The sequence below is a fragment of the Coenobita brevimanus genome, chromosome 6 (assembly GCF_032717465.1).
Source record: "Coenobita brevimanus isolate Jiangsu-jjx chromosome 6, ASM3271746v2, whole genome shotgun sequence".
NCBI lineage: Eukaryota > Metazoa > Arthropoda > Malacostraca > Decapoda > Coenobitidae > Coenobita > Coenobita brevimanus.
The window spans coordinates 68,510,071-68,531,884 of NC_136959.1; the positions used below are offsets into that span (position 1 = coordinate 68,510,071).

The following is a 21,814-nucleotide window of genomic DNA, read 5'->3' on the forward strand; positions in this document are numbered from 1 at the left end:
CTACCTGCCACAAAGGCCACTCCTCAGCCAGCTACGAGTGGTTTTTTGTAGACAGTGGCGCGTGCTTACTCTGTTAGAGCCAAGATGTTGTTGATATAAATGGTTAGTGGATGAATATGTGACTTTCTGCCGACAAAGACGCGAGCGTGCCTTTTTGCTGAAGCCAAAATTTTGTAGGTTTGAATCGTGAGTGATTGAATCCGTGACTTAGCTAATTAGGATCCTTGTGCATAGTTCTGTTTTCTGCTTTTCTGTTCTCGTTTCTGGACCCAACACCCTACGCATGTTTTTTTGTGAAACTGAGGTAGGATAATCATGATAGAGCAGGGAGGCCTTAGTCGTGTCGTGTGTGTGTGTGGGGGGGGGGGGCAAATCAGTGTAATCTTGCCTCACGTTGTACCAAGTTTGAGTTCCATTGATAACGATTAACTTGATGCTCGACATTTTGCTCCCGGACTCGCGACATCTAGTTTTGCCCGACACTCAAGTAAAAAACAATAAATTATGGACGATCAGACCAAGTCAGAATATCTTGAATATCCTTTCTTTCTTTCTTTTTTTTTTTTTGCTGAGTTTGTTTTCCCATCACCAAAGAAACTCCCTCCTGAGCTTAACATAATCAGCTGCCTGTTGCAAGAATGAAATACAGAAAAAGACATGACATTAGAAGGTAATGTGACGCGGTTGGTGGAGGGGAAAACATATATATATATATATATATATATATATATATATATATATATATATATATATATATATATATATATATATATATATATATATATAAAACCATAGCACCGAGATGAGAACAGATTTGCTTTGAACTGAGGCTTATGAGTTGTAGGAAGAAAGAGAAAAGTGTAGTGAAGAGAGGATGTGGATCTCGAAAAAAGAGAAAAAGAGAATAATTTCAAGGATAGCGTAGCAAGAAATATAGAGAGAAGAGGTTACGTGGGGGGAAGTGGAACATCCAGAATGATGTAACTAGTTTGGTGAGGTGGAGTAGAGCATCTGTATGGAGTAAGGTGGAGTGGAGCACTCAGAATGTAGGTTGTAATCTGGTGAGGTGGAACAGAGCATAGTGGAAAACGTAGACTGGCTAGGTGGAGCAAGGAGAGGACAGACAGAGTGGACTTGTGTATACAGTAGTGCCTCTGTGGTCTTGGTGTGTATCGGGAACACGGGGCGATGGGTGGTTCAACGGAGACTGTTATTCTTCACCTTCATCTCTTCTCCGCCCACTACTTAGCCCCGCCTCCGTTGATGATTTTTTTTTTTTTTTTATACTGGGTGTGGGAAGAGGGGTTGTTACTGAGAAAGGAGATAAGTGTGGAGATCGCACGATAAATAGGTAGAGAGATGAAGACATACATACATACAGACTGACAGACACACAAGAAATAAACTGACTACTTGCTCCCTTTGGTTAGAGTTTTTATTGTACAGTCAGGGCCAATACAATAATTCCTTTACACGTCTGGGATTCCTGACTATAGAAGAGAGATTCCAACAGACTCGATTATATTGTCGATTACTTTAACAAGATCTCATTATTTGTGCGCAGTTTCAGGAGAGTGGAAGGGAACTGCTGAGCCAGCTGTACACTCTTCTAAACAACCATCGCCCGAGTTTTTTCTTGCTTAACACATTTTATACAAATTAATACATATCTTGGATGTTTCGACGTTCCAGCGAAGTATTCACCAAACGCTAGAAAGATACTTATTTATGCAGTTGCTATTTGTATTTTATTTACACCGTCTTAACCGTGACCGTACTTGATGGGACATGCTAAACTAATCGGTAATACAGTGAATATATTGTTTCATTTGGTCGGAGAGCCAGAAATTCAAACGAATTGTTGACGTACAGTTGCTAAAAAATAATATAGTTCCGCTTTTAGGTCTAAGAGTCATGAAAACGTTATAGAATCTTATAAAAAAAAAAATGCTGGTTTCCAAATATAGCACCAGTGGGCGCGAAAGTGAATTGTCATTTATGTCCGTAGCTGAACCTTCGCGTCCGTTGACTATCTTTTTCTTCACACCGGTGGTTTTGACCTGGTTAGTACCTTTGGAGCAAAATAGTGCGTGTCCTCCTCATATTTGCTCTCCAGTTTTCTGGGTAAGAGGTTAGGAAGCTCAATGTGTTAATGATTTTCGGAAGAGCGTGTGGGTTTCGTAGTAACGTTTTTGGACTTGAATGTTTGTGTATGTTAATCAGTCAGTCACGTATGATACTTATTGAATACTCTGAAAATTTTTGATAACGTTCGGCGAGAGCATCGCTGAGTTTCAGAAGCCATTGCTCACTGTCTCGTTATTTATCATTATGAAGTGGGTAAGTTTTTCTGTCAGCAAGTGCATCGTCTTGTGTCAGTAGAATGGAACCAAAAATTCTCCGGTTGAAGTTATGAGTATGTATCTTCTTGTGTCATTTGAGTGAAAATGAGACTGCCGAAGGCCTCAGTGATAGGCTTGCCAGTTTTGTGCTTGTGTTTGTAGATGCTGCTCGCTAATTTGCTAGAGGGAAATATGGTAAGAATGTTGATTAAGCTGTATAATTATATTGAATTATTTCTATGATCAGATGATGGTCAGGGGTCATCCCAGGCTGAATAGTTTTCAGGCTTTATCCTGAATATAAATATGTGTTTGACCATGTAGAGATGAACCCTCTTTCAGCATCTGGGTATGTCCTATTTCATTCTTCCTAACGCCTGACGATTCTCTTCACATTTCTTCTGCTTTCGTACTTTTTTTTAAATAGCCTAACTCACCCCATCCTTCGATAAGTAAAAAGATCAAGATAATGATGAAAAGACATTCGGTAGTGAAGAAATGAAGGACAATCTCCGTTCACTGTACTTGTCTTCCATTGCAGCGACACCTGGAGAAGGGCGGAACACTGCTGCAGGAGGCTTCAGCGGCGGGTGAGACTGAGGCCAGCGTGAGGGAGCTGGCTGGGGCGCTGCACCTCCACCTCACACAGTTCACAGACAGGCTCCACCACACCAGGGACCGCCTCGAGGACACCGCAAAGTGCTACCACCTCCTCGATAAGGTCAGTGTTAGAGCTCTACTGTGGTGCATGGGTTTAGGGGTTGAATTCCCGGTCTCTGATGGTGAAAGGTTAGTCTAGGGACCGTTTTTTCGTGAAGTGTTAGGAGTCTTATTTTCGTAATGTGAGTCCACGTGGGTGAGTCTAGTGCCATTAATCTCGTGAAGTGGGTCTAGGGGCTGGGGACGTATTCTTGTGAAGCGAGGTTCAGGATGACTTATTTTTATCAGAGACCGGTATGTGTTCTTTGCATGACATACACAACCATAAGGTGTGTGTGTGTGTGTGTGTGTGTGTGTGTTTTCAGGGACCAAAAGGTCTACGTTGTATCTTTGCTGCTTGGGAGTTCTTAGAAGAATTTAGATTATTTCATATATGACAAGTAAATTCCTACTCCCACGTTTTATGAACTCCCAGAACTATTCAGTGTAAGAAATTAATCCACCTAGCAACCCCATTTAACCAGTCAAAACCAGGTTGTCTTACGTGAGGGAAGGTTTCGTCTGTTTGTGTCTGCCCCTTCCAGTCGTAGATCATCTTTCCTGGGAGCACGGTGGGGGAGGGGCATGGGAGGGGCATGAAAGGGGAGTAGAGACTGGGAGGGGAAATGGGGGGGGGGGGCAGCGGATGTGAGCGCCCGCATCATCTCAAACACACACACACCCTTGCTGGAGACATCCGAGGCGACCATTTGGCGGGGACTGAGAGGAGTTGTGTTGAGTGTGGGAGTAAGAGAGGGAATAAAGGGGATGTGAAGCAAGTGAGGAGGGAAGAAGGGGGACAGTGGGAGAATTAGAGAATTGGGAGGTGACTTTCAGTGAAGGACAAGGGAAGGAAGTAGAGTTGTGTCAAATGTTGCATATAGGAGGGATATAATGAAAAGGGTGTGAGGGATATGGGAGAGTAAATTACGAAAATAATGGATAGAAAGGGTCTGCAAAATGTTGGATGTAGGAGAGAGAGAGAGAGAGAGAGAGAGAGAGAGAGAGAGAGAGAGAGAGAGAGTTGGACAAGTGAGAAAGTGTATTAGGAAGAAAAGCGTGGGTGGTGGAGGTGTGCTAAATGAGACTGGGAGAAAAAACGAGACTGCAAGGCAAGTGAGCAAGGAAAAGAGGAGTTAGGTATGGGAGAAGGGGGGAATAAAGTGTGAGGCAATTGAGAAATAGAGGAGGAAGAGAGAAAGGCAAGTAAGAAAGTACGGTAAAGTAGAGGCAATGAAGCAGTTGAATTGTGTAAGATGTTGGCTGTAGGAAGAGGAGAAAGAAAAGAAACTGAGTAAGGAAGAAAATCGACGAAGAAAAATGTCAATGTTATTATGTCTAACGAGATTTTAGTTATTATAAATACAGAATGATGGGAAGTTCCTGATTTTGTACAATAATCATAACTGTTTGTCTGTACTGCGTGTGAGGTTTATATGCACGTATAATAATATTCGTAACACCTTCCAGTTCGCAGTTGTTGTTTTTATCGTATTCATGCTATTTCCTGACGGTTTCATGTAGTTGAGGAAAGATCTCTAGTAATGAAGGCTATATCAAACACCTTCATTTAGAACAGTCTCTCCAAAGCCGGTTCAGAATCGCCGAGACATTACAGAATGGAAAAAAAAATGTCCTTGTCGTAGTAAAGATGCTTTAGGAGATGACAGTACTCCGTGTGAGATTTCTTCACTTATTTTCCCTAAGCTCTTATAGTTTTGTGACATTAATTTCAGATTTACACCCACTAGACGATTTTCTCAGCTAAGAAGAGCATCCTTGAGGTGAAGTAGTTAATGAAGGATGAATCTGTCCTCTCCTGTCCGAAGGTGTCTTTTATGTTCAGTAGAACTCTTGAGACATCGAGGATAAAATAAGAAATGCATAAATCGGAAAGGAGAGGTTAATGGTGACTTGGTGGGACGCGTGAAGGGTTTAGTGAAAGTTGTATTTTTCCTTCCTATCCGAAAAGTACCCCCATAGTTGAATAAAATCGTATGGAGAATCCAAGAATAAAATTAATGTCATCCCAGTGAAGCTGTTACCTCCTTCAACACGATATCGTCCTACGCAATTTATTCTTGTAATAAGACTATTTTATTCAGCTTAGGAGAGACATTGCGAATTGGAGGAGTTAGTGATAGCCATCATTAATCCTTTTGCTGCAAGGTTGCCATCTTGAATAAAAATCGTCTGGAGATAAAAAGTATAAAATTATAAACACGTCATCGAATTGGTGGAGTTAATGGTGACTTGGTGTGAGGTATTCCAACATGGTCCTCCGTTACCAAGGTGTGAGTGTGTTGTGGGGCCGAGTCGTGCTAACAGGGCCTAAAACATCACGTTCAATCCATCCCTGTATATAAAGACGAAGGTGGGGGGGAAGGGGGAGGCGGCATGGGTGTGACCATCATATTCACTGTATAATAACCCATTCCATCCAGTGGTACGCACTTGAGGCTGTATTCGCTTTGGTTTAGCTTTCGTAACACCTTTTCCTCGGTGATTTATTCTGAACTTTTCTCCTTATTATCCTCCTGGGTTTTACTGATGCACACCGTGTCGATGATGTAATGACTTTTATACAAGGAAAACAGTATGAAGGTGGTATGGAAACATCCCAAATACCCGGAGTTCACCCTCCTTCCTGAACTCTGATTTGGAGAAGAAGAAGAAGAATGGGTTAGATTTCTGCCTATTGACTGCGCGAGGGTCATTGAGCCAGACAGTTCCACATACGGTACCTTCGAGCTCTTCGCAGCCTAGAATATAAAAGGACATTCTCCGTCCCAGACGCCACCGCTAAGTTTAAAAAAATAATAATAATAATAATAATGAAAATAGGAGGAAGATTAAAGACGTTAGATTTATGGCCGAACATGAGTATATAAAATGACTCTTTCCATTCCAGGCACCAAACTTTCTGCCACCGTTGTATGTGTGGTAGGGAAGCATCTCCTCATTACCATGCCATCATAACCCTTAACCATGACTTGACGTATAGAAGATAACGACGATGAAAAAGACTTGGATTTATGGCTGTTGATTGACCATTAAGGCAGACAGTCGCGCACAATTTAAGATCCCCTGCATCCATCTAGCAGACAGCACCAGTAATTCCTCAAAGCTTTCTCCCATCATAGGAAACACCTCTCAGGTACCCAGCGTTCACAACCCTCTTCGACTTATTATTAAGAGAGAGAGAGAGAGAGAGAGAGAGTGGAAGGGTCAAAGTTAAGGTGGAGGACAATTCCCTGACCAGACACCATCGCCAGTTCCTCAAAAGCTTTCTCCCGTCACTGTATAACCTGTAGGGAAACACCTCTCAATTACCCAGCGTTCACCACCCTTCCTCTGGGCCATAACTCCGACCTCTGCGGACGGCCAAAACACCGTACTGGCATGGGAAACAAAGGGACACGTCTCCGCCCCTTCCATTAGACCGTCCTAGGAAACGTACGGTCGCCGGCGGGACCCCCTAACGAAGGAACAAAGAAATTTATGCATCCTATCAGCTTTTCCTCCCGTCATCCTCAATAGGTGTTTTGGTTACGCGGGTCAGGTATCCTTCCCCTCTTCCCTAACTTTCATCAGGGTGCCGGTGAGAAGTTTTAAGGGAGGAAAGTTCTAGTACATATTTAAACATTCTAATGGTCGGGACATTTCTAATATTCTATTGCAGCTAACTCCAGAAGACTGTATTCATGTCTCAGCGAGTCAGCCTGCGAGCGTATTAACTTTTTCAGCTGAATGAGGTCGTTGGCAGTAGCATAGAAAAAGTATAGTCTTTGAGTATGCCCTGGCCACCGAAAGGGTTAATATCCTGTTGCCAGTGTGTGTGTGTGTGTGTGTGTGTGTGTGTGTGTGTGTGTATTGCAAAACTTCGAAAGCTGTATTCCATTAGTGTCTGTGCCTGCGACTAGCGTCATAAGTAACACCATATTGAAGTGATATACAAATTGAATCTTGTCCCATTTCAGGGCTAGTATATTTTGCATATCTCATTTCATTTGCAAAACCCCAGGACAGTAGCAAAGAAAGAGAGGGAGGCAGGAGGGAGTGATGAGCTATAGGGAGCCATGATTTTTGAAGAAGAAAGGGAAGGAGAGGGAAGGTTGCAGAAATGAATAAGAGGGTGAGGGAGGAAGGCAGAAATAATGAAGCGAGGAAGGCTGGCAGGAGAGATGAGGGAGGATGCAGACAGGAGTGGAGACGGAGGGGAAGGAACTTGATAGGACAACATGAGGGTGGAAGGCAGGGGGAAGAGAAGGGTACCGGGAGGAGAGGACAAGCAGGCGAGAGAGAGGGTTGGAGACAGCATATGAAAGGAGAGAGAGAGAGAGAGTAAAGGGAAAAAACATGAATGAAGAAGAGACCTAGGAGAGGTAGAGGAGGTTGGGATAAAGGGAAGGAGAAAAGGGAAAACTAGAGCTAATGGAAAGGACGATGATGGCGGGAGAGAAGAGGGAGGAGTTAAGGAAGGGTAACAGAGTAAAAGAAAAGGGAAATGAGAGAACTGAGTTAATGGAAAGGAAGGTAGGGAAGACATGATGATGATGATGATGATGATGATGATGATGATGATGACGACGACATGAGGGTGGTCAGAGGGCGTGACGTGGGCTGTGTGTGCTGCTGCCTCGCCCATCACATTAATGAAACCCAGTGACCATCGACCTTCCTTCCTTCCTTTCATATATCCATCCTGTCATCCATCCTGTCCTTCCCATCAATTCCTCTTTCCTTCCATCATTCATTCATGTATTCATTCATTCAGTCAGTCTCAGTCAATCATTCCAATTGTTTATCTTGTCCTATCCCTCTTTCATTACTGTGATGGGGGAGGCAGCAGCACACACAGCTCACGTCACGCCCTCTAACCACCCTCATGTCGTCATCATCATCATCATCATCATCATCACCCATCCATTGTTTCTTCGTATCCACCTGCCTCTGACTCCACCTGTTAGTCATGCTATCGTTGTTAATTCCATCCATTTATGCAGCTGTCAGTCCCTCCATCCATTCACGCATCCATTCATCCATCGTCCCCCTTTCGCCCATATACTGTATCTTTCCAGTCTTGACTGATATTTTTTTTTTTATTCGTTCCCTTCCCTTTACTTCGATATGAACTTAATATTTTGTGAGCATCCGATTTCATGGCCATAGCTCCTCCTCCTCTTTCGTTTCCTTGAAGCCTCCTGTGTGTGTCTAACCATCACATGTTTATTTTCTTTCTTCTTTTCCTCCTCCTCCTCCTCCTCCTCCTCCTCTTCCTCCTCATCATCATCATCATTGTCGCCGCCACCGCCACCACCACCACCACCACCACCACCACCACCACCACCACCATTCTCCTCCTGCCATCACTTCTTTCTCTACACTGTATGTTTTTCTCTCCCCTACACTCCACCCTTCGCAAACAGACGCCCATCCCACATTTCTCGCTTCGTATCGAGTCACCTCCCTCCTTCCCTGCATGTCGTTTTCTGATTCCTTCATTAGCTCACCCCCCTCCTCCCCTGCATTCCCTTCCTTCATCATCTCACCCCCATCTTCTCATGCATTCATTTTCTTCATTCTTTCATGCACTCATCCTTCGTTCCTTCCTTAGTACCTCACCTCCCTCCTCCCCTGCATTTATTCTCTTATTCCTTCCATTATCTCTCTCTCTCTCTCTCTCTCTCTCTCTCTCTCTCTCTCTCTCTCTCTCACTGTCTTCATTCTTGCATCAGCTTACCGACTTTTTCTCTTCATCCATTTCCTTCATTCATTTTGATATTCTCCAACAGTCTGCCTTTCCATTATTCCTTCCACGATATTGTCACCTCCCTGTTTCTCTCCGTTCACATTTTCACTCATTCTTACTTATCCATTTCCCGCCCTTCCCCGCATATCCCTCCATGACTTTTTTTTTTTTTTTTAATCACCACAGCCTTATTCACTTACATTTCATTCTTGTATCTTCATCGTTGTAAAACCTCATTCATTGTTCTCCATGTTGATATATTCCACCTTTACCTACATGTTTATTTTACCTCATTCAACAGTACCATAGTGTTCGAATTTGCATGCCTTTCACTGTACCGTACCGTCTTGTTGAAAAATGTCTTACTTAACAACTTTCACTGTCAGAGGTCACACATAAGCTCAATAAATTCGTTGGGAAGAGTAATATATATATATATATATATATATATATATATATATATATGTATGTATGTATGTATATGTACATATACCGTGTGTGTGTGTGTGTGTGTGTGTGTGTGTGTGAGAGAGAGAGAGAGAGAGAGAGAGAGGTGAAAGCCCCTCACAAATCACCCTCGTAAGTCAGCCTTGTAATTGGCACCTCGAGTGTGTCATACTGCTGCCGAAGTTGACCACAGTAATAATAATCTCATCAGTCCTTTCATGTATTACTTGGAGGGATACCCGGCGTTGCCCGGACCAAAAAGGCGAACCCTCTAATCCTATTTGTTCTAGTTCAATCTTTCTTTTTACTCAGAAAGACCATGTACCTCTGTGCTTTTGAAGAGGGATTAAAAGACGTCCAACAACTTTCTTTTTCAGCTTTCGCAGACTAACGCACAGTATTTGTGCGCACTTGTTTACTATTACTAGTGACCTCAGATGACCTCCGACTGGTGACATCAAATGACCTCGAAAGTCAACCTCACAAAGCCTGTGTCCGAACTGGAAGTCATGTGTCTCCGTGCCAAAAATTGGGCTGCTGGGTCGAGTCGTTCGAGCGTGTATTACCGGTGACCTCAAATGACCTCGGAGGTCAACCTCACATAACTTGTGCCCAAACCGAAGGTCATGTGAGTCTTTATGCCAAAAATTGGGCTGCAGGGGTGCCCGGCGTCCCGAGCTTAATGGCGAACACTACCGGTGACATCAGATGACCTAGATCTGAATTTTGACCCCCTCTGAAACCATCCTTGGGTCACCCTGATTCAAAATATATGTACACGGGTCTGGGGGTCTCTGGACCTTGGTTTGGGCATGATTGAAGGACAAACAAACAAACAACGCTGCTCTTTTTTATACATAAATTTCATTCTTGCCACCTCCAGACGATTTTGCATAGCTTGAGAAATTTTCAAACTACTGTAAGAGGTTGGGTGTGGCATTCACAGTTCTTTATGATTTCTTTTTATTCTTACTATCCTGGACGATTTTCTTCAACTCTGGGAAGACATCGAAGTAAGGGTCTTAGGTATAGTCAACACTATATCTATTTTCCACTGACTTGGCCCAGGTTTTCGTTCTCTTGCATCATATTTCACGTAGATCAGTGGCAGAAAAAAAACAACACTGTACTTCCACATCCTTTCCATGGCACGTCTTTGTGACCTGCATCATGTTCTAGTGCTACTTTGTTATTATAACTCTGTATTTGAGAAGTCATTGGAATTTTAGGCCAGGTTAGAGTAAAAAGGGTACAGTTTCTTCTCTGCAGGTACATAAGACCTTCCCTATAAGGAATAATATCAGGTGGAGGCAGTTAGAATAAACAAATTGTGACACGATATGAGAGGATAATAATGGTTAATTTTAAGTTTGCGTTCCCGTGGACTTAAGAGGCTGTCGGGCACCTCTCCAAAACCTGTTCAAGTCTGTTATAATAACAGGTTAATATTCGTCGTTATGCAGTAGTGTATTTAGGGCCTCGTCCCCTTTGACTTCAGAAGCTTCCAGTCGCTTCCTCCTTACCCGTTCATTTTTCGAATAGGACTTTTTATTATTCTCTTATCAGTAATGTTTATCCTTTTATTATGGACAATGATTGCAGTAGAGAATAAAAATGGATTTATGCAGTAATGTAAAGTCCAGAGAGGGTAGTGATACTTTTTGTGATGCCTGTACACTTTCTTGGTGGCGCCGGGCCGAGCTGTCTCAGTGGTGGCGCCGTGACCGCAGGCTGTCATGGCCGGAGGGGACGGTCATGGTGATGATGGTGGCCGGCAAAGTGTGTCACGTGGACCACCACACAACACCATTCACCTGCTACTTCCTCCTAGCCACACCACACCACGCCACTCACCTGCATTTTCCTTCTAGTCACACCACACCACGCCATACCGCACCACACTACAGTACGTCACTCGTCTGCTCTCTCTTCCTCACTGCACCACACCACTCACCTGCTACTTCCTCCAGATCACATGATACAACACCACATCACACCTCACATCTGCTACTTCTCGCCACACCACCTCACTCCACATCACATCATTCATCTGCTTTATCTTCCTCACTGCGACACACCATTCAACTGCTACTTCCTCCAAGCCACATTACACCACACCACACATATCACAACTCTCACCTGCTACTTCTTTATCGCCACACCACACCACACCACACCACTTACCGGTATCACCTACTTCCTCCTCAGCACATCATACCTGCTACTTCCTCCTCGTCAACTACACATCGCCACTCACCTACTATTTCCATCTCACCTAACAAATAGCAGGATGTTTTTATCCGTCCCCGCCCCTGAGGAGCTCGGGGATGCGTATTGTTTTCACTCGGATTGTCTGTTTGTTTTTGTTTGTTTGTCTGTCTGTCTGTCTGCCTGCCTGCCTGTCTGTCAGTTTGTTTGTCTGTTAACAACTTTACGCGAAAACTACTTGTGCGATTTTGATTAAAATTACAGCGATAATAGGCTATGACCATCTAATCACCTGATTAAATTTGGACCCCAGGCCTTATAAAAAAAAAAAAAAAAAAATCGCCATAACTTCTTTCAGATTCGTCATGTCGACATGAAACCAAGACCTAAAGGTGCATCTTTCAAATCTGCATCCTGCAGCATGCCTCATTACATCAGGGGGGTCACCCCCCCCTCCCAGTTAGCGGTAATGGGGTCAGTGTCAGGTGGATCGGACATAAAATTTCAGATAGGCATAAAATCGTCAGTTTTCACCCGATTCACTCCAAATTTGATAATGTGACATCTTTAACTAGATATCCTGTTGTGTTTATACGTCAGTACTAAAATGACTGCCGGGGACGGGTTTGCTGTGCCTTGGCACTGCTTCTTGTTTAAATAATGTTATTGCTTCCATAAGATTATTTTACTCAGCGCACGGGGAGAGTACTTGCCATGGTTATATTCCACGAGATATGGATAGCATCCCACGCCACTACCTGCTAGCCAGTGCCGGTCTATTGAGGTATATCTAGCACAGCTGCCAGAGAACTGTGCTATATATAGGGCCTGTATTTGTTGTGGCTTTGTCTTGTGTTGTCTTGAGCTCAGAGTCAGTACAAGATTCAGGAGATACTGACTTGTTGCTTTTTTTATTCTTCTGCTATATATATATATATATATATATATATATATATATATATATATATATATATATATCAGAGAAGAAGAAAAAAAAACAAGTCAGTATCTCCTGAATCTTGTACTGACTCGGACAGCAGGTGTAGAGTTAGAGAGACGACTTGGTAATTTGCATCGGTCAAGCAGGAGATGGACTGAACAGCCTTTATGTATGAGTGAGGAACGCGTTACGGATGTCTGTTTTTGTGGCCAGTGACCGATGCAAAGGTGGTCGTGGGGGCCTGGACTCTCTCATGTCTCATAATGTGTCATATAAGGGAATAATTAATCATTATTTAAAACATTAACACGTACCCACAATTGGTAAACAGAATTACTGAAAGAAATAGACAATGCATTTTGACCTTTTTTTTTTAATGCATGTGATGTTACTGAAAAGCTTTGATATCAGTGCGTAAAGAAATAATGGAAAACTTTTACCTAGAATTGGATCCGCCCCTGCTGAGGCAGGAATGTTATGGAAAACTTTGTTCTGTGAGGCAGGAGTTACTGCACTGTTTTCATCTTCTCTTGGCCTAAACTTTCCATCTCTCCATAATGAATAGTCTGCGATAACAATAGAATAATGCTTGAATATGATTCTGTTCACGAAGAAGTGCAATGAAAGGATATATAGTTAAGGGGCTGTAGTATTATCTAATTCTGTCACTTAGCTACGTTAAGTAAGGAGGAGAAGGACGAAAATCTAGTTAAGGTGAAGTGAAAGAGCTATAAAAAACGTACATATGAGGCAGGGTATAGGTAGAAAAGTTTGTATCTGTGAGGTTGGTGGCATTAAAAAATGGGTGATGGTGTTTGGGGTGCAGTTTAAGAAATTTGCTGATGGTTGTGTATATATATATATATATATATATATATATATAAACAGGAGTTGTACTAAACAGAAAAGCATGTGTCATGGAGGCAGGAGTTATTTGGAAGTGGCTTTATCCATGAGGCAGATGAGAAAAAGTAGATAAGAGTGAGTGAGATGGAATTTAAGAGCGCGACTGATGGGGACTACATTAATTCACGTGGAAAGACTAAATGCCATCAGCCAGGGGGATCTGAGTTCTGATTTATCAAGGATCTGAACTCATACCAGCGCCTTTTACTCATCCTCTGCAAAATTAAATCGACTGGCTTTAGTTGGAAGTGAATACTAGAGTTGTTCCGACCAAGAGAGAGGTTAACCAATCTGAAGGATGAACAGGCTTCCATAGTCTACTGTTAGCAGAAATAGTTTTGTATTTCGCAGTTTTTTTTTTTATATAAATATCTTAGTTTCGTTGTTAAATATAAGATAGCTGTATGAGTGAGGATAAATCATTGAAAGTGAATGTTACTCACAACCGAAGCTAAGGAAGGTAAGTAAATACGGAATGTGGCCCGCACCCCGTGTGGGCAACGTGAAAAAATTTTTTAACCCTTTTTCAGCATCCTGTCCGCCTCGTCTCATGTACGAGTATAGTAGAATAATGATGATGCTGAATAAGGTTCCTAAGTCTGTTCATAATCCTTGTTTTACACTTGTTTTCGTGTTCATTCCTTTATAATTCTAAACGTATTAGATCTGAAATGTTAGTCACAGTAGAAGGCCGTCAGTTAGTAAAATAGAATAAACTAGGTACATAACAGTGTGACGTCCTAACCATCCACCGTTTCTGATCTCAAGCTGTAGTCAAGAGAGCTACTTTTTCTTTCCCCGGATGATCTAGGATTGATTAAGTTAGATTAAATTTTTAGGTTTGGCTAAATTAGATTAAATTCAGTTAGGTGAGGGTAATTACATTAGTGAATTGGATTAGGTAAGGTTAGGGTAATGTTAAGTAAAATAGTGCAGTCATCCAGGGAAGGGATAGTCGGCCACTTTTTTCTCCTTGATCTAATATCGATCAAGTAAGATTACAATTTCGGGGGTTAGGTTTGACTAGATTCATATTATATTAAATTAGTTATGTTTAGATCATGATTATATAAGTGTGATCATCCTAGAAAGAGAGAACTTGACGTGCGGTGCTGAAGTGGGTTGAAGTTTGGAAATGTGCGTCCTGGTACGAGGAAGTGTGTTGGAACTCTCTCTCTCCTTAGATGATGTGGCCAAATGCAGAGGGTCGAGGTGGTGAAAGAGAGAGAGAGAGAGAGAGAGAGAGAGAGAGAGAGAGAGAGACAGACAGACAGACAGACAGAGTGTTCATTTCAACCCACACACACTGCCATTACCACATTCACTCTTTAGCAGGTTACAGTCTACTCTGGGCGCTTCTTTGTCTTATTTTGAAATGTATTGCTATTGGCTTTGGAGATTTCCCAGCATCTTGCCAGTGATTTGTTTTATATTATACTGCTTCATATCCTTTTGTATGTTACTAATGCAAACTTTGTCAGTATTAAAAAGATTAGAGAGCACATACAACATGATATGAAGGTGTACTGTCATATTTATCGGATAGGAAGTGTTAGGAAGACCCATTTGTCAACGGAGATATGGTTTGTTGTGTATCACCGTCCAGTAATTGTAAAATAAACCCCATCTTTTTTATTACATACATACATACACGTGATTTTGTTCAGCTTATGAGAGACCCATCATCCATTAGTCCGACATTGAGTTACTTTATTGTATTGTATTATCGAATTATCAATTTATTATTATCAAACACTGGGCAGTAGTTAACCCTTTTGATCAGGTGACTTTTTTTTTACACAGTTACCAGAAAGGCTTGGCTTGAGAGTGTCCTAGTAGAAAGATTAGTATCTAGTGATAACTGCCTAACCCTTCTGGTTGAAAAAAAAATCTAAATAAAATAAAATAATCGGGAGCTAGGAAGAAACTTAGAAAAAAAGTCATTGAAGGGGGTTAGTGATGACTTGGTTCGTCTACTTAAAGGTTGGAAATGTTCGATTTTTTGTTGATAATTTCATGAAATTCAGTGGCAGAGTAAAACAGTATTATGTGTCCATAGCGCTTATTCGTGACCTGTGCAATATTTATGTTGTCTCTTTGTTACAGCATAGTGCTCAAGGCGGAGAGAAAACAATTTTAGGGCAAGTTAAAGTGGACAGTGTAGAATGTGAAATGGGAGGAGGAAGAAGAGATATGCAAGGTAGAGCCTCTAGGAAGTGGATGTTCTCAGGAATGTAATGTTAGGGATCCTGGGAAGGCTTCAGATACGATTAGTTTGGCTGGGTGGAGTTCATCGCATACCAGAGAGGTGGGGAGGGAGGGAGAGGAACGATATATTATAACAACAATAATGCTTTTTTAAGCCGCAATGAAAATATGTATGCCTTCTGTTATATACAGTAACTTGAAGTTGTTAATTGCTAATACCGGTATATTATTGTGTGTGTGTGTGTGTGTGTGTGTGTGTGTGTGTGTGTGTGTGTGTGTGTGTGTGTGTGTGTGTGTGTGTGTGTGAGCGCGCGCGCGCAAATAATTGTCCCTAGATAATGCGGGTGTGTGTGAGTGTGTGAATAATTTTGTAGGCAGGTACCCACACAACTAGGACAACACCCAGGACAAACTGGCCCGCCGTTTCCACCCAGCCTCACCCCTTGGCATATCCTGCGCCCGGGACGTGTGTGGCTTACGGAATGAGGAAAGAAGGTTGTGGTGATGGCTGGTTTGTTAAGATTCTGTAAATGCTTCTCTTACGTTATTATCATTCATGAACGCAATAACTCGAGTATTCTGTTACAGCTAATATCAAAGTTCCGCCACAAATGGAGTCAATAGGAGCCTTCGAGTTAACTTCTTTTTTTTTTCTTTTGCCAGGAACAAGGAACCAAAGGCCAGGAGCCCGCAAACCGCTCCTTCCAAGAAAAAACAAAAACAATACAAAAGAGAGCCAAAGTCAAGATCCGTTCATTTCGAGATGCCTGGATACACTGCGTTTGAAAGACTGGAGATCATAGGCAGTAGGAAATACAGACAGAGAGAGACAGTTCCAGAGTTGACCTGTTCCATAAATGAAGGACTTAGAGTAACGGTTAACTCTTGCAGTAGAGCGTTGGACAGAAAAGGAATCAAGAGTTTGTTGCTAGGTGGGTGCTACGTGCCTGTCGGAGAGGTGGAGGGATGCAAGCAGACAGTTCAGAGGAACAGTGACTATTGAAGTAGCGATATAAAAGAGATAAAGATGCAACAGTGTGGCAAAGACACAGAAGTTGAAGGGAGCCAGTAATAGGAGAGTTAATGAGACGAAAAGCCTTTGACTTCACCCTACTGAGAAGAGCTGTATGAGGGGAGCCTCCCCAGACATGAGAGTTGTGCTCTACACAGGGAAGAATTAAACCCGTGTATAAAGTCAACTGTGCAGGGGTCGTCTTAGCACACCTAATCTCTTGGAAGCAGATTTTACAAGAGATATAATGTGATCTTTCCAAGATTAGTCCCGAGAGAATGAAACCTCAAGTATGTTTAAGGATGATGCAGGATTGAGCTGGATATTATTGAACATTAGTGGGTACTCCTGTGGAAGATTCTGACAGGTTGATAGGTGTAAGAACTGAGTCATTGATGCATTAAAAACAAGAAGATTATTTTTACCCCAGTCAGAGATATGAGCCAAGTCAGACATTAGGTTTGCCATAACCTCATCCCTTGTTTGTTGAAGTAACTCCTGAGATGGGCGTTGCAGGAACCGAATGGAAAGGTAAAGGATGCAATCATCAGCGTATGAGTGGATTGGGTTAGGTGTATAGTGTAGAAAGTCATTGATGAACGATAGGAAGGGAGTTGGAGATAGGACAGAGCCCGGAGGAACGCCACTGTTGATAGATCTAGCAGAAGAACAGTGGCCGTCTACAACAGCAGTTATACAGTTATAGAACGACCAGAAAGAAGCTATAGATGAAGGCGCAGATAGAAGGATAGAAACCTTAAGAGGGTAGTTTGGAACTTAAAGATTTATGCCAGACTCGATCGAAAGCCATTGAGATGTCAAGTGCGATGAAAAAGTTTTCACCAAAGTCCCGAACGGAAGATGACCAGGAGTCTGAAAGGTAGGTGAGAAGATCACCAGTGGAGTGTCCCTGACAAAACCCATACTGATGATCAGAAAGAAGGTTGTAATAGGAAAGATGCATTAAAATTTTTAAGAATAGACTCAAAAACTTTTGAGACAGGATGTTAAAGCAATTGGGCAATAGTTAGAGAGTTGAGAATGGTTGCCATTCTTTGGAACTGGCTGAATTAGACCAAACTTCCAGCAAGAAGGAGAGGTACAAGATGGCAGACAAAGACGAAAGAGTTTCCTAGGCAGGGTGTAAGCACAGAAGCACAGTTCTTGAGGACAACGGAAGGGACCCCATCGAGCCCGTATGCCTTGTTAGTATTAAGGCCAGTGATGGCAGAAGGTACATCAGCTGAAGGAATTTTGATATCAGCCATGAGGAAGTCAGAGGGGGGTGATGTAGGAACAGCACCAGAATTGTCTAAGGTGGAAATGGAGGAGAAAGTCTGAACAAAGAGATCTGCTTTATCAGTAGAAGAAATAGCCACAGAGCCATCAGAGTAGAAAAGAGGAGTGAAGGATGATGAGGTAAAGTTGTTAGAAAGATTTTTGGTAATGTGCCAGAAGGAGCGGGAAGAATTCGAGTTGGAGAGTCGAGTGCATTTAGTAAGGATAAAATTATTTTTAGATGAGCGAAGAACACGCTTAGCATGATTCCGGGCAGAAACACGAAAAAGTTGTGATACAAGGGTGGGTTGGCTCCGATACCTTGAAATCTCCAAGAATGGAGATTTCAGAGAAAGAAGAAACGGATAGGATGTGTTCCATCGTAGAAGTAAGGTAGTCTAATAATTTTTCGTAGTAGAATTAGGGGATAAGTAAACAGCACAGATATATTTAGTCAGAGAATGACGGGAAAGCCGAAGCCAGAGAGTAGAGAGTTCAGAAGAATCAAGTTCAGGAACACGAGAGCAAGATAAGTCTTTGCGTACATTTACACGACAGACACCTTTGGCTTTGAAATGAGTATAAAGTAGAAGGACACAGAAAATGGTTTGCCATCAATTGCCTCATACAGCTGAGTTCTCAGTTAAGATGAGAAGGTGAGGTTTAGGAGAGATGGTGCTCAACAGAGCTTAGAGGAAAGGCCGCGAATGTTGCAGAAATTAAGAAAAAGTGAGCCAGACAGTGGTTCCGGGCAGCTCGTTGAGTCGTCACCGGGAGAGGGGCGGATGGTGGGGACATTTATGGATCCCCCCCTGGGGACTCTGAGGCTTTGTTATTAGACGCCAGTGACCTTCACATGGCAATAGCAGTTCTTGTATTCCAGTACAGCTAACGGCAAACAGTATTTTTCGTCTGAGAGTGAGCCATACGAACCTTAGAGAATTTTAACTTCAGTAGGGTGATAACTCTGAATATAGGTTATTATCTTTGCTACCGCTAAACAGTATCATTTAACTCAAAGACAATCTCATGAAAATGTTAGAAACTGTCTTCACTCAAGATCTAAGGATATATCACTAGAATGTCTTCCAGTGACCTCTTCAGTACCGTGGCCTACATTTTGCTTTTGGCGCTGCCACACGACTTTAATCAGCAAAGAGCCACGTTTGTTTACCCTTACCCAACGCTCAGTATGTCTTTCATACAACAAATCATCATCATCATCATCATCATCATCATCATCATCATCATCACCCAGACTTAGAAACCCTATAGATATACTCGTAAAGATCTCTAACCTATTCTCACTGTTATAAATGGGGTGGGTAGGTTTCAAAAACAGGGAAAGGAGCATAAAAGTATAATTATCGTGTGTACCCAAGAAGTACAAAAGTGCTAGAAGTGGGAGCTTCAGGGTCCTTCTGTTTAATACTCTTGGTTTGATGTGGTGTGAAGGTGATTTGTTGTGTTGTGGTGTGGTGTTGGTGTGGTGTGGTGTGGCATGCCTTAGGTCAAGTCGGTAAAGTGTACGGGAATGAAGCAACTCGCGGCCGGAAATGGTTGGTTTGAGACAGACAGACCAAGCCGATCCTAGAGATGTTCCCGCATCTGCCAAGTTCAGAAGTACTAAACAGGTGTGGAACGAAGAGGGGCGTAAGAAAGGGGTCGCTAAAGTCTCTACAGATGTGAAGTAGGCTACCTTGCCCGAAAAAGCTTAAGGGTTGCTGAAAGAATGGGCCTGTCCAAAAGATGCCCACCTATCTAGAAATGGGTAAAATCCTTTTAGTCACTTAAGCCTTCGGAATTATCAAAGTTAAGCCTTCGAAATTATCCGAGTTAAAAGATTTAACATTATTTAATGCCGGTGTGTTAGGAGTTAATGATAATGGAAGTGATTAAGATGAATGATTAAGGGTAAGCAGGTAATGATAACATAAATACGTAGATTATTGCTTTATTTTTATTGCAAAAGATGTATTTTCAGTACTGGTTTGTTACCGTAATTGCATTTTTCGTTCCAGCAGATAAGGTTATAGCCAGTTTGCTATACTGAGAACGAAAATCGCCTTTGAGCACGTCAGCAGCTGCCAAACTGCAAGAGCTGACGTGCCATTGGCAGATTTGCCGGAGACGCCCCTCGTACTCCGAGTCGGTGATCCCATCAGCTGGGGCGTGTGCTGTCGTTCCACTCTACCTTCATTGACGTGGGATAGGAATGTATGTAAACACGATTATCGGAGTTGCGCACCAAACCAGTTGCAAATGCCCGTCAGCTTACTGTCAGTTGGCGCTAGAATATCGGTGTTAAGTTAGAAGATAATCAATAAATAAAAATAAGAAAAGCCAGAGTAACGTTAGAGAAATATGCTGTGATATCCAGAATTACCAGAAATATAGCTAAAGCCTTCAAAATATTACAGAAACGTCTAGAACACTGCAGGCTTTCATGTCGCATACCATCTTACTTTGACGGTAGATGTGAATATCGTGGTTGAGAATATCTCGTGCTAGCATCTCTGTGAACACGATCGACAATCCTTTCGTCTTCAATCGGGACCCACGTATTTTGTTTCTTGTTGCTTTCGTACCAAATAGTCACACTTTCTGCAAACGTAGTTGTATTCTCACTAGCGTAGGAGACTTCGTAGCATCTCTTACTAGGCGAGTTATTTATTATTACACTTTGATATTGTCGTGTGTATAAATTATACCCTTTTAGTATCGTCATAGATTGCATCAGTAACGTAAAGCGGATCTGAGGAAGAAATGTTGCGGTAGGCTATCTCGAGCCAACGAGAAGAATCAGGAGTGAAATGCAGCGTGACGCGTGGATTAAAACAAAACGAACGGTAAAATGAAGTAATTCATCTTGGCAGTTATGATTGCTATTTACATTAGTCTTGTTTTACCTCTGTCGCCTTTATTTGTGAAATTAATTTTTAATAGTAAGAACGCTTCTGCTTCTCAGTTTCTCCTGTATTTTTTAAACTAAACGAAAGCTCAACGCTCGTGTTTGTTCTTTGCGGAAGTTTGTACGGGTGCTGTAATGCAAAGCACGTGTACTTCTTCACAAACTGTATATGTGTTGTTAAGAATGTGCAGCTATAAAATCTGATTGTAGGAATAGTAGACCTTATTGGAATATTGTTGATGTGACGCCACTTATAGGTCTGTCTAAATCTAGATCGATACAACTTATTAGGGAATACTATTTTATTATTTCAGTGATGTTCTTATTGTACATGTTTACTCTGAAAAAAATAATTCCAGACTCTGATATATTCCTTACAGGCCTACGAATGGGCCCTGGAGGCAATGAAGGTGGTAGGTCGGGTAAAAGGGGAGGGACTGGCATCACCTGAACAGGTGGGGGCTGCTGCTCGTACCCTCACCGCCTACCTGGAAGAGCACCCACCGATCCCAGACCATACCTTCACTGCCATGACATCCCTTGCCACCAGACTCAACAACCACACTCTCCTCCAGCAGTGCAAGGTTGTATTACAAATATTTAAGCTACATTTTTGTGGATATGCCATGTTATGATCGTTATGAGTGCGTTGCCGTATGATAGATACCTACCCATTTATGGTGCGTGAAAACCGGTTGCATGATAAGGAATTGGAAAATATGAGTGCATTTAAGTACTTGGGTAGTGTGATGAGTAAGGATGGAAGTTTGGAGGATGAAGTGCTTGAAAGGGTACAACAGGGAAGAAAGGTTGCTGGTGCTTTGAGAGCAGTGATAAGGAACAAGGAAGTGAGCATGGAAGTAAAAAAAAAGTCGCTGTATGACAGTATTGTGATACCAACTCTAACGTATGGAAGTGAAGCTTGGACCTTGTTGGAAGGTCGCAAGTCAAGAGTGAGACAGTGGAAATGAGTTATTTGTGAGGAGTATGTGGGTTACATGGAGACAGAGACTGACAAATGAGGACGTGAAGGAGGGTTGTTGTGAGGATGTGGAAGCGATAGAAAGCGTTAGGAGAAATACTTTGAGGTGGTTTGGTCATGTGGAGAGGA

The 21,814-nt window shown here is 42.3% G+C and overlaps 1 protein-coding gene across 1 annotated transcript in view; it reads left to right on the forward strand.

Annotated features, from left to right (window-relative positions):
- Pura (Puratrophin-1-like) overlaps window positions 1-21,814 on the forward strand; it is a 559,794-nt gene that overhangs the window by 499,015 nt on the left and 38,965 nt on the right. The window contains exons 14-15 of the mRNA XM_080273930.1: window positions 2,884-3,063; window positions 21,084-21,287. Of these exons, the coding sequence (XP_080130056.1) occupies window positions 2,884-3,063; window positions 21,084-21,287 (384 nt within the window). The remainder of the gene's footprint in view (window positions 1-2,883; window positions 3,064-21,083; window positions 21,288-21,814) is intronic.